General features: G+C 46.2%; 1 protein-coding gene across 1 annotated transcript; it reads right to left on the bottom strand.

The window, feature by feature from the left end:
• Positions 1-2,655: 2,655 nt before the first annotated feature.
• Positions 2,656-11,533, bottom strand: TMIGD1 (transmembrane and immunoglobulin domain containing 1). Its single transcript, XM_060258968.1, has 5 exons — positions 11,356-11,533; positions 10,256-10,534; positions 7,544-7,822; positions 5,655-5,758; positions 2,656-2,757 (listed from the first exon to the last, which is right to left on the bottom strand). The coding sequence occupies exons 1-5, from the start codon at positions 11,486-11,488 to the stop codon at positions 2,656-2,658; spliced, it is 897 nt and encodes a 298-aa protein (XP_060114951.1). The 5' UTR covers positions 11,489-11,533.
• Between the last annotated feature and the right edge of the window lie 2,293 nt (positions 11,534-13,826).

Raw genomic sequence — 13,826 nt, forward strand, 5'->3', positions numbered from 1 at the left:
GCATCTCCCATGGTCTTAGGCTACTGGCTTCAATTTGGAAATCTGCTTGTGGTACTAGCGCTCTTTCACTAGATGGTGCTTGAGTATGCAATTTTGGAGTGCAAGGCTGCAGTTCCCACCCTGGCCACTAGGGATCACTGCAGGCAGGTGGTACCTTAAGGACTTGCTGCACCTGTTAGGTTCCACCCTTATGGGCTACAGTTTAGGCTCTGCTTGTGGCTCCTAAGCCCCTTGACACTGATCGAAAGCTCCTAGCTGCTTTTAGGTTGGCTAAGCAATGCAATATTCCGGGGGGGGGGGTGTGTGCCCTATTTGCGGTTCTCCTATGGTGCGTGGGCAATCTGCCGCTTGCTTGATCCCAACTCTGGCGACTGGCTGCGTTTGTTGGGGTGGACTGACTGTCTGGAGTATCCACTTCTCTGCTGGGTTGGGACTCCCTGGGGAAATTGGATTACTGCTTGCTGCCTTCAAACATCAGCTGTTAGTTAAGCTCAGAGAGCGGCTGTTCGTGGAGGGAGAGAGACTCCTGGCTAAGCAATTTCCGTCCGCCCTTTTGGCATTGGAAAAGCTCGTATTTGTCAGGCTGCATCTGAATCCCTGTAGACATTTAGCCCAGCTGAGTAACTGTTGGCTGGCTTGTTTGCGGAGGCAGGAGCAAGGCAAACGAAGGTGGGGTGTGTGTGTGAGCATTTTATTTTGGCTCAACTTGTCGGCGCTTGGCTTGCTAGGGTGCTGGTTAGTGTGCCTTGCCTTGTCTTGTAAATGAAGAGCAATAAGTTGCTATGGCAATGAGGCTAGCCTCGGAGTTGAGAGGGGGGAAATGCTTCTTTCTTTAAGTTTACTCGTCTCCCTTGCGTTAAGAGGCATAAGGTTTCACGCATGCTTGGATGCAATCATATTCTCTCAAAACATACAGGGATGAGCATCTTTCAGGCAGCAGTTAAATTCTCCACCCCCTTAATACATGCACATCTGTAGAACTCTCACTGTCTCTCAATAGTATTTGATGAGCAGCACAGAAAAGGCAAACGGCATGCAGAGCGAGGGGGGGGGGGGAAGCAAAGGCAAGGTGGAAGGAAGAGGAATTCAGTTCCTTTGTCCTTAAAGGTGAGCCTTCAGCTATCATTCCATACAGATTTAAAACAGAAACCTTTCAACATCTTTGAGGCAAGCTGAACCAACATCCTTCAACACAGAGAAACATGCATTGCTTTCTACAGTCTTTGCTTTCGTGCACTGAGTAAGCCTTCACTTTAGAACAGTCTCTCTCTTTTGCTACATGCATTCACTTTGTAGAGGTTTCTTTCAAAACTTGGGCTGGAGATGCGAGGAAGGCACCTCCCTTTTTGCTTCACTCGAGACAGCAGGCGGCTGAGATCCCGTTAAGGGTCTTACACACCGACCTTTCTTCGCTGTAGGCATATTACATCACAATTGCTTTTCTTTTCTGAGAGGTATCCCAGAGGACATATCCCTCTCTTTCCACTGTGCTGGAGCCCCAGCAGCTTAGCTCAGTCTTTAAAGCGCTGTTTCCAGATGTGGCCAACTCATGCAAAAACACTTGCAGAACTTTTACAGACTTTATTGAAATCCCAAAGCATATTACAGGTTGCTCACTCTGCCCTGTCATCAGGTGGGAAATGCATGCTGCAATGGCTCTTACAAACGATGAATGCGAGGTGGAAAGAGAGATGCGTGTCTCCGGGCTGCCATTCTGCACTAGTTGCTTAACAAAGGATTGTGAAACACGCCAGAAGAGGCCAATAAAAACAATTTTCCCGGGTCCCCAGAAAGGCCGGAACCTTCTACAATTAGCCAATTAGGAGGGGCTACGTAATCCCACCTGACCTACAACATCTAAAAACTACAAATCCCATAACCACATATCCTTAAAGGTACAGCATTAATTCCTTCTACTCTCTGCTCCCTTGAGCGGGCAGAACATGGTCTTATCTTCATAATAGATAAGTGATAGTATGAGCGGGGAAAGGGGGCTCAAGCCTGCCTTTATCCACATAAGCCTTCCTTCAGTGGAAACATGTTGCCCAGAATTATGGGGGGGGGGAGGGCTCAGTAAGTTCATGACACAGAAGAACAGGCTGACCCTATTGCAGAAGAGATGTTTTCTGGGGGGCCACCAGAAAGCAAGTGCAGTTCACCTACTTCTCTGCACCACTGTACCAAGATCCCTAGAAAAGAAGCGTGAGGAGCAAGTGCAAAATAAAAACAAAGAACTGAAGAGGAAAAGGCAGCTTGTAGAAGGCTGACGTGGCAATGCTCTCGTTAACTTTCCAAGAAGGTAGAGAAGGCGATGCATTAATAACCTGTGTAATGAATGCTAACCAGCAAGCAACTATGAAATCTTGTTATGATCCTCCCTTCAAAATTTAATTTACTGAAGCCTTATTAAAAATGGAGAATGCCTGTGTCTGATGACAGTGGGGAAAACGACACACCTACCATTCTTTTCTTGTTTCATGCAGACATGTTGGCTGCCTTTGCTAGGGCAGCGACAAGCCTGACGTTAATCTTTTACCTTGAAAGAACACTTGAAGTCTGGCCAGTAGGACTTTCCCAGTTTTTCAAGGAAATGGATTTACAAGCCAAACATGTAGACAGGGAAAGTCAGCAGCATGTTAAATAACAATAAATAAATCACGGAGGCATTTGAACCAAGGACACCCATGGAAGGATCTGCAGCCCGTGACAGCTATAGAGGAAGGTTCTTATGTTGTGCCAAGATGAGAATTCCTTCACCTAGAGGGAAAGGAAGAAAGTGTTACCAAAAAAAAAACACAGTTAAGGGGACATGCTTGCAAAGAATCAGTGTGTTTGCTTTGGAAATGAATCTTGGCTGATAAAAGAGGTTTCCTTGTTATACTGGTATGAATAAGCAATGCCCTTAGCTGAGCGCAGGAACACATCACCAAGGGAAAGCCAACTCAGGTACAAGCAGAGCAGCAGCAGCAACGTGGAAACTCTGGCCAGGGGCAAGCATGCTCCCTTGTTGCTTTTCAAGTTCTCCTTGTATCTCACATGACAGCTGCAACGTGTGTTATCCTCAAAAGTAACATGTGAATGGTTCTAAGGAAAGGTAACATGTGAATGGTTGCCAGGAAAGGTCAGACTCTCTATCTCCCTGCTCTTCGAGGGTTTTAAAGCAGCGATTCTCCTCAACAGAGGAAGGGAAAGCGGTTACTAAGCAGAGTTAACTCTTGGTCTTGGGGAGCAAACAGGTCTGAAGGCCCTGGGCTGCTTTGAAACCGACAAATGGGGAGGGCAGGAATTTACCATTCTGAGGGTGCCCTCTCAAGCACAGAAGAAGCAGAAGCAACCCCGCCCTTAGGCAAAGCGTGGCAATAAATCCTGAGAGCCGTTTAAGTGTGGCTGAGAGCAAGAGAGGGGCAGTGCTGCTGGAATCACCTTCCAAGCATGGACCAAGAGAGGATGCAGGCACAAGTAGGTGCTCACTTCATTCACTCTCAAAGTCTACGTTCGGGGAGCCGAACAGGGGCAGTGCTGCTGGAATTGCTTATGCAAGTCCCGCTGAAATGTAGCAGCTGTGCGCAAGCATGGTGGCACTCTTCTATTGCCCCTGCTGCTTTTAGTGGAGCTTGCATAGGAAAGCGACCTCATATTAGTTGATTAGCATAAGTGGGGATGCCACTGAATTGTCTGCTGTTGGCTGGGCCAAGAGCAACATACTCGAGAGCTGCTGCAACATCCCTTTATTGTTATTATTCTCATCATCAGGTTTTCAAATACTTACAGTGCTGTGTTGTTTGGTGGTTTGTTTGCCTTCCCAAAGCACTTCAAAGACAAAAACAACAAAGTGTTAAAATCTCAACAAAACACAATAGGCAGCAGTCAGCCCCACTGATTTCAACAGGACTTCTTCCAGGTTATGCAGTTTGAATAAGACTGCTTCTCTGGGGCTTTGCTAGGGGCTGCCGTGTTTTGATCCCTTCCAGTGCCCAATTTTTGGTCCTCCTGGCATGGGGTGGATGGACATTCTTTCCCCCTCCCCTGACTTTGTGCTGTGCCACCTGCTCCTCCTCAGCAAAAAGCCAGGTGCAATGTGAGTACCAATGCCAACACTCATCCTAAGTAAAGTGCCATGCAGATATTGTTGGAACGAGAAGGCAAATCAGACTAGAGAATCAACTGAACTACAATGCCTTCCTTTTTTTCAGCACACCATAGCTGCGGTCCATTTTAATTTTGCTCTCTAAGCTGAAGGATGACACTAAGACTGGAGTGGCAAGGAAATTCCCTGCCAGAAGACTGCCATCTGCTGGCCACACAAAAAAAATATAATTGTCCCCAAAGGTCTCCTTTCTTTGACCCTTTACACAATCCTTGTGTTTGTTAGGGAACAATTCAGTGACTTTGTATCGTGCGCACAATGGGAGTTTTGTGTCTCCCAGATACTCACTTTTCACTGCAACCACAGGTAGCATGGGGAAACAAGAGTTTCTTTCCTACCCCACCCTGCTATTTTCTGTCCTGGAATACTGTTATTGGCTCCAATGTAAAAATCATGTTACTTACATGGCTTCATGCCAGTTTCGCAATGGAGCCGATAGTGGCTCAGTGGGAAAAGAGTCTAAAGCCGCTTCTCTATGTGTCCTGGTCACACAGAGAAAACATCCAGTGTGCATTTGGGAGGCACAAAATGCCCATCTCACACTTGATCCCAAGTCCTTGTGTTGTTCCCCAACAAACACAAGGACTTTGTAACATAAAGGGGGAGCTTTGTAAGATGGCTCTTGGACACCCATTCACCTTGTAGAAGGCAGCAAGGAGTACCAGAGGCATCAGGATTGCAGTTAGAATCCCAAACCGGCCCTTAGGAAAAGTATAAATGAGGATTTGGGAATTTACCTTTTAACCTTTAATTTACTTCACGTTTGTCACTTTAAAAAACCTTGCTCCCTTAAGTCAGCAGTTTGGCATGTGGAAATCAAGCATGGGAACTTTTTCTTCACACTTTCTCCATGCAGCCTTTTCTGCTGCCAAGTCACAGCCGGTTATGGTAACCCCACGGGGTTTTCAAAGGAAGAGACATCCAGAGGTGGTTTGCCATTGCCTGCCTCTGCGTCACAACCCCGGCATTCCTTGGAGGTCTCCCATTCAAATACTAGCCAAGGCTGACCCTGCTTAGCTTCTAAGATCTGACAAGATTGCACTATCCAGATCAGAGCCCATGTAGCACTGCCAGTTACATTTCATGCATTTCCTCAAGACTTTCACCAAAACAGAAATGCACAGAGGAAGATGCGTGGTGGGGGTGATGCAACCTGCTTTTGGTGGACAGCATCACTGCCTTGGCTAACTCCTCTCTAGTTTCACAGAGCTGCTGCCAATTTAAACACCTATTTATCCAAGGAGGGCTCCCACCCCACCTGCTCTGCAGCACTTCAGTTCTAGTGCTGGAGCCCCTTGTCCGGGACCCATGCTTTCCTTACGTCATCACCTGATACTTAAAAGATAGCCTTCCTGTGCTAGGTCAGGGTTGGCCAATGGTAGCTCTCCAGAAGTTTTTTGCCTACAACTCCCATCAGCATGGCAAATGGCTGGGGCTGATGGGAGTTGTAGGCAAAAAAACATCTGGAGAGCTACCGTTGGCCACCCCTGTGCTAGGTTCTTCTTACCTTAAGTATCGCCTCTCTTCGAGCCACAACAGCAAAGAGGATAGTGAGGGCAACCACCACTGCTGCAGCAATGACAGCCTCCAACGGAAAGGCAAGTCTTCCAGCTATTGGGGGAGAGAGTGAAGAAGAAGAAGAAGAAGATATTGGATTTATATCCCGCCCTCCACTCCAAAGAGTCTCAGAGCGGCTCACAATCTCCTTTCCCTTCCTCCCCCACAACAGACACCCTGTGAGGTGGGTGGGGCTGGAGAGGGCTTTCACAGCAGCTGCCCTTTCAAGGACAACATCTGCCAGAGCTACGGCTGACCCAAGGCCATTCCAGCAGGTGCAAGTGGAGGAGTGGGGAATCAAACCCGGTTCTCCCAGATAAAGAGTCCTCACACTTAACCACTACACCAAACTGAAAGGAAAGGAACACCACCCCAGTTGGTTACTGGACACATAGGATTATTTTATGAAATTGTGTTTGTGTGTTTACTCAGTGGGACACATGCACCCCTGGTAACTGCCAAATAGAATTCCTGCTGCTTTATATTGACCAGGGATCTGTGTTCTTGGTGCTTGGGGTGCAACAGCGTGACGGCTTCTGGAGTTCTGGTCCCACTGGTGGACCTCTTGATGGCACGGGTTTTGGTCACCGTGTTGCGGGTGCTTTCATACACACTAAATAATGCACTTTCCATCCACATCCAGTGCACTTTACAACTGGATTTTACTGTGTGAAATAGCAAAATCCATTTGCAAACTGTCGCTGAAGTGAATAACTGCATTATTTGGTATGTGTGAAAATGCCATGAGTGTTGGACTAGACGGGCCATTGGCCTGATCCAACATGGCATTTCTCATATTCGTATGTACTGGACATAAACATGACCAGACTGAGCTGGAAGCCTTCGGTTAACCATTTGGAAACCAATACTGGTTGTGCTAATCCTGCCAACTCTTAAATGTATGCTACAACAGTAAAGACTAGTCCAGCCAGTGGAAGTCCCAACCTCCAGGCACGTTCTTGCAAGTCGCTCCTGCTTCTCAAATAGTGACCCGAGAAGAATTTGCCTTCTTTGATGAGCTCGCTTGGTGGGTATAGGCAAATCACCTTCTATCTCTCAAACTTCAGCTCTCCATCAGCACTATGATCAATCTTACAGGGCTATTGTAATGGTTGCAATTAGGTAATAGAGGGCCTGGGGCTCCATGAAAGCATCTCGGCTTTCCATGCAGAAGGTCCCAGGTTGAATCTCTGCCATCTCCAGTTAAGGACCAGGCAGTAGGTGATGTGAAAAACCGCCATCTGAGAAGCTTGGAAAGCTGCTGCCAGTCAAAGTAGCCACGGCTGGCCTTGATGTAACAATAGTCTGATTTGATATAAAGCAGCTTCATGTATATAGAGAAGCACTTTTGATACTCACAAGCATGATACAAATTCTGTTGTTATTGCTATTAATTCAAGCCCTTTCTAGGGTTCTAGAGTGAGAGCTGATCAAAAGGCCATCTGGTCTGAGCCTCCTGCCAAAAGGCAGGGCCATCTTGGGTCATGAATGGTCACTCTGGCCTTGATGTTAGGGATGTTCCGTTACCAGTTCTCAGTGACTGGTGTCTTAAGAATTCCGAAAGCTGAAGGCAACTCATTTTGTCTTCAGAATTTGAAACTCTGGCCAAGCTCCCTAGCTCTTGTGTGTGTGCTTTAGTTAATGCTCTGAGTTTTTCAGGTAAACCTGCATAAGGTAATCTCTACCTGCACCCCATACATGTAAGCAAACAGGCCCGGGTGGAATGGCAACCTTTGGGCAAGACAAGGTGAGCTGGTCAGCCTGCACACCACAGCAAATTGCCAGCAGGTCACTTGCTATTGGTCATTTAGACAGTCAATTTTGTTACTGCAGGATTACCTTCCACAGTCAAATTAAAATCTTTCCTTGCTGTTTCCAGGGAAGATCTGGCCTCGCATGTGTATATCCCACCATCAGATTCCTGGACTTTTTCGATCTTCAGCTGAAAGAGCTGGCTGGTCTGGAAAATTTGGTGACGGTCGGGGTCCAAAACCAAGGTACTGTTGTCTTTATACCATACCATCTGAGCTGGAGGGTTAGCCTTCACATGGCAGCTGAGTGTCACCTCATTATCTTCTAGTACTGAGGGAGGATCTTCTCCACTTAGGGTTGGAGGGACTGTTTACCAGTAAAGAACCATGTCAGTATCATGTCTTTCATTGCCCCTTCCCCAAATACCAGAGAAAAATCATCTAAAAATCCTCCTTGTTTCGAGTTCCAAAGGACAAAATGCAAAACGGTGATAAAAATAAAAGTGAACACTATTAAAGACAGCTTTCTGTTTAAATTTCACTGTGCTTCTTCAAGGGGGAAGGGAATAATAGATTTTTAAAACGGAACTTATTTCAGATCCTCTAGTTTATCACTTTTCCCCTGGGGTAAAAGAAACAGAATATTTAATGGGACCAACATTTTTTGGAGAACAATCTGGAGTCCCTAGAAGCCTTCAGGAGGCTCCCTTCTATGCAACTCCAGAATGAGAAGACGGCATTCCAGTTATTTTGTATTGCTTATTCTCTGAGTTTAATGTGACAGCAGCTGTCTAAAGTGCAGTCCAATAGTGCTGACATCCCTATCCGGGCTCTGCAGATTATACAGACTCCCATCTGTAGTTTCTGAAACTTTTTGGGCTCTGAATAGAGATGTAAAAAATGCACAAATTTTGAAACAATTAGTATGGTTTTTTTTTTAAATTACAAAACGAAATTTGGGGGGAAATTTTCAGTTGCTCTTTGTTCAAAGTACTTAATTTCTTATCAAGCTTTCTGTTATTTTAACAACATAAAATGCATAATTTATAACTTCATTAGCGTATAAAATGCACTCATTGACAAATTTATGGAACGTGTAAAATGCCTAATCGTGTGATCCTAAGAACGTTTTCTGGAGAAGCCTGGAGTAAGCCTCCAGTTAATAGAGCTCAGTGGGCACACAACTTCAGGTTTCTAGAAGTAAAGTGCATATATACCCAATACCAGCAAGCAGGGCTTTTTTTGAGCAGGAAAGCAGAGGAATACAGTTCTGGCTGGATTGGCATCAGGTGGTGTGGCCAGGCCTCGGATTCAGCGGGAGCTCACAGTAGCGCAGCTCCTGAACTTTTCTGAGAGTTCCACCTCCCCCTTCCCACCTTGTCCATTGAATAGTAGGTGCAGCTGCATAACAATCCCTGGATGAGCTTCACCACCTATTTTTCTACAAAACGACCCCTGGGTGTGGCCTAATATGCAAATAAATGATCAGGAGGACTGAGTGGGTGGGAGAGAAGCCTAGACTGCCCAGCACATTTTTGTCTACCCACTCAGCACCCCCTTCCCTTCTACCAGGAGAAGCAGGATTAGTTCAGGTTTATCTCACCCTCCCCTCAAGAACCTCAGGAAGGCATGCAAAATAAGAGTATGATTTATACTGCTTGCTGAATCCAAACTCCCAGCTTTTTTAAAAAAGCAGACTCGGTCCACAGCTCCATAACACTAACCCAGCCTTCCTCCCGTTGCCCAACAATCAACCACTGCTAGGGTTGCCAACTTCCAGGTGGGGCAGAGAAAAAAAGACAAAAGCCTCCACGCTAAGCAGCCTCGAAATAATTTCACAGAATAAATATTTTATCCATCGATAATAAATATTCTCACATTTGGCACATAATATTGATGCATACAAACAAGTACATCTACTCCCCCCACACAACACTCCACAGTCTTTTATGATGCCATCATAGCAATTTCTCCAAATGAGAGCGCCGGGATGAAGCTTCACAAGGCAAGTATTCTTAAGAGAGTCCAGTGCTCCAATTGCAATTTCTTGAAATCAATGCAGCTTGGCAATAATATCCAGCGACGAGGCCGTACTTGTCTCCTCGTTTCATTCCAGCTTCGACGAGCTTTATATAATTCAATACCATTACTTCAAATACAGGCAGTCATAAGACATGCTCCATAAGACATACCTTGTGAAGCTTACCTTGTGAAACTTCCTCCCAACGCTCACCTTTGGAGAAATTGCTATCATGGCATCATAAAAGACTGTGGAGTGTTGTGTGGGGGGAGCAGATGTTCTTTTTTGTATGCATCAATATGATGTGCCAAATGTGAGAATATTTATTATCGATGGATAAAATATTTATTCTGTGAAATTATTTCGAGGCTGGTTAGCGTGGAGGCTTTAGCCTTTTTTTCTCTGCTCCACTTATCCACATTGCTTTTTTGGTTTACACAACTTCCAAGTGGGGCTTGGAGATTTCCTGGAATTGCAAATGACCTCCAGAAGACGGAGATCAGTTTCCCTGGTGAAAAAATGGCTGCTTTGGAGGGCTCTATGGCAGGGGTGGCCAACGGTAGCTCTCCAGATGTTTTTTGCCTACAACTCCCATCAGCCCCAGCCATTGGCCATGCTGGCTGGGGCTGATGGGAGTTGTAGGCAAAAACATCTGGAGAGCTACCCTTGGCCACCCCTGCTCCATGGCATTACAGTGGGCTGATGTACCCCCTCCAAAAATCCACCCTCCTCAGGCTCCACCCTCAAATCTCCAGGTATTTCCCAATCCTGACTGCTCACATCTGACATCCAATACCACAGAGATCTGGATGGACTCATCTCGGGCCAGCTTGCAGGTAAAGGAAACCCCATTGTCGTCCATAGAGACAGGGGAGACGCAGATCTTGCTGGCATTCACTCGATTTCCATCTTTCAGGGCAACAGTCCCATCCTGCCGGAGCCACAGCAACTCCTCGTCTTGGCTGTGATTCTGTACAGCGCACCAGAGGGACTGAGTCAGGCCTGGCTTTGTTAGAAGTCTGTAGTCAGCATCATTAGCGTTAATGGTCATCTTTACTTCTGGGGAGAGAAAGGGTTATTTTTATTGCAAATGTTGGGCATAAAAAGACCTGGGCTGAGGGGCAGACATAAAGCTTAACTACATTTCACCCTCCACCTTCATGTATAGACTGATAATTTCCAGTTTTGTTTCTGCCTCTGTCTTAACTCTAATTGGTGCAGAGTGGTAAGCTGCAGTACTGCAGTCCAAGCTTTGTTCATGACCTGAGTTTGATCCCGGCAGAAGCTGGGTTCAGGTAGCTGGCTCCAGGTTGACTCAGCCTTCCATCCTTCCGAGGTCGGTAAAAGGAGCTTGCTGGGGGTAAAATGTAGATGACTGGGGAAGGCAATGGCAAACCACCCCATAGAAAAAGTCTGCCATGAAAATGCTGTGATATGACATCAACCCAGAGTCAAAAATCACTGGTGCTTCCACAAGGAAATACCTTTACTTAGCAACGACCCCCCCCCTTTTTATATGTAATCCTTGAGGAAATTCTGTTGCACTGTATCTGAGGAAGCGCATATGCACATGAAAGCTTACACCTTGAATAAAATTCTGTTGGTCTTAAAGGTGACACTGGACTCAAAACTTTGTTCTGCTGCTTCAGACCAACACAATTGCCCACCTGGATCTACATTTGAAAAAACAAAAAACAAACAAACAGTAAAGACCCTCTCTGTTCCTTCTCAGTTCTCTTCCCCAACCAAACATCAGCAGTTGACAGACTTTGATGGAAAGAATGAGGAGCAGAGATTTAGCACCACTAAGTACCTGAACATTAAGCAGCTCTCTGTTCAGATACTTGGGCATGAGTCTGCATTTCTGGCTCAATACCCACCTGCACTGGTATATGACAAAAGCATTATTACAAGGAGGGATGTTCCAAAAAGGAACCCTGGAATGACTTTTGGGTCCATCTGAGAAGCAATCCGGTCAAGATCTGTAACAGGCAGGAGGCAAGAGAAAGTCATAGTTATTGTAGATACCCTGCAAATCCAGCTGAATTCAACCCACAATCACTATCATCCTCCATACACCCACAAACCAAGCTGCAAAATGCAATGTGCCTTGTGTGCCAGCAAACAGTCTGGACAAAGTAGGGTTGCTAGGTCTGTGTTGGAAAATACCTGGAGACTTTGGGGGTGGATCTGGAAGAGGGTGGGGTTTGGGAGGAGAGGGGCCTCAGCATGGTACAATGCCATAGAGTCTGCCCTTCAAAGCAACCGTTTTCTCCAGGGAAGCTGATCTCTGCCAGTTGGAGATCAGTAGTGTAAAAGTGGGAGATCTCCAGGCCCCACCTGGAGGCTGGCAACCCTAGGAGAAAGATTTCTTTAGGCCCATTGAGGCTTTCATCCTGGGAGAGATTTGCAGGCAAATTTCCCCTGAATGAAAGCTATGCCAATTCGACCTTTAGAAAGGGACTTTTTCTAACCCGTCATCTTTGGCTTCCTCTCATAGGTTTCTAAAAAGCTGACCCTTACCTCACAAAAGGTCCCAGGGATTTCAGTCTTGCAAAGAAGAGCGGACTGTAGCCTCCCTGGCTTTTATAGGTGCTCAAGTTGCATGGCTTTATTGTAGAGCAGCATCAAGTGAGTCAGATGAATCAAGTTCAAGGTCTCCTGTCTTTTAAGGATTTGCTGGGTAAACAGTGCAGCTCCTCACTCACCTCGAAATGCTTCTTTCCCAGATTTATGGTTGGAGCTGAGACAATGAGTAACAAGAGACTAATGGCATGTGACTGTTGATTTTGACCCCACAAAGTTGCACGCAGGCACCTCATCAATCATTATTTTTCAAAAATTGTTTGGATTTTCATCCTTTCCTTCCTCCAAGTTCTGGCTAGCATACATGAGATTGTGAGGAAGATCTTAGCTGGGGCTGGACGATATGTGAGGACGCAGTCCTTTAAGCACCCTGGCCTCAAGCTGTTCAGAGCCTTATAGAAGCAGCACTTTGAATTTTGCTTGGAAGTAGATGGATCAGCAAGACCAGATCTTTCAGTGCAGGAGCAATATGTTCCCTGTATTCCACCTCTGACTGTAGCCTGTCGCATCTTGGACCAACTTTAGTTTCTGAATTTTTTTTCAGTGCGCACAATAATCTAATCTGGATGTGATCAACCAGACCACTCTTTTTGAAGAACAACTTTAGCTGGCATATTAGCCAAAGCTGATAAAAGACACTATGTGCGACAGGGGAGACCCGAGCTTCTAGCTGAAGCCCAAGATCCAGCAGCACCCTCAAGCTGTGAGCTTCCAAACTTCAAAGAGAGGGCAACACTCTCTAGGACAGGTTGACTCAATCCCATTGGCAAGCAATACCTCAGTCTTATCTGGATTGAGCTTCAGTTTATTGGCCCTCATCCATTCTATTACATACCTGCTCAGAACTTCCCCAGACCAACCCAACTAAGTTATTAAGGAGAAAGGGCTGGATGCCGTCCAAATATTGGTGGCACTTACTTCAAATCCCCAGACAATCTTTCTTGGTGGATCCATGTAGATGTTAAACAGCAAGGGGGACAAGATCATGCACTCTGGGGCCACAGATAAATGCCATGGGACTGAACAGCAGTCCCCTAGCACCACCTTCTGGAACTGGCCAGGCAGGTAACAGCAGAACCTCCAAAGCATGGTGCCTCCTACTCCCAACTTGGCCAACCTATGTAAGATAGCCACAGCCCAAACACCCCTGAATCTCTCAGATGTGGGTTGTGGGAGATTATCTAATCTTTCTGCAAGTGCTTTGTTAAGAATCTTGGGGACCATACTTTATTTTAAGATAGATGGGATAAGGCTGGGGTGTCAAACATGCGACCCAGGGGCCAAATCAGGCCCCCAAGCAACTGGCTGCCATCTGCTTCCTTCTCTCTCCCTCTCTTGCTTCCTTCTGTATCACAGCTTGCTTTTCAAGACTTGCTCAATCACACAGGAGCTGCAGAGCAAAACCTATTTTCTCCATTGGCTGAGGCTCCTCCCTTGGGGAGGAAGGGGGGGAGGGATAGCTTGCTTAGCCAGGGTCTCTCGATAGCACAGTAGAGCTACTGAGCCAAACCTGTCTTTCTTCTATTGGCTGAGGCTCCTCCCCCCCACCGGTCCCCTGGGGAGGGAGGGAAAGAGCCAGAATTTCCTTTGCCCATTTCCCTGAATCCCATGGGAGAAATATAAAGAAAGCACCTTTAAGACCAATGAGTGCTAATGTTTTAAGTTTTTTAAAAAAACTTTAATTGTATTTGTCTGTATCCTTTATAAAGTTTATATCTCTGCTCCCTAATCTTAAATATGGCCCAGCCCAACCCAACTCAACCTG

Source organism: Heteronotia binoei, chromosome 18 (genome assembly GCF_032191835.1).
Source record: "Heteronotia binoei isolate CCM8104 ecotype False Entrance Well chromosome 18, APGP_CSIRO_Hbin_v1, whole genome shotgun sequence".
Classification (NCBI taxonomy): Eukaryota; Metazoa; Chordata; class Lepidosauria; order Squamata; family Gekkonidae; genus Heteronotia; species Heteronotia binoei.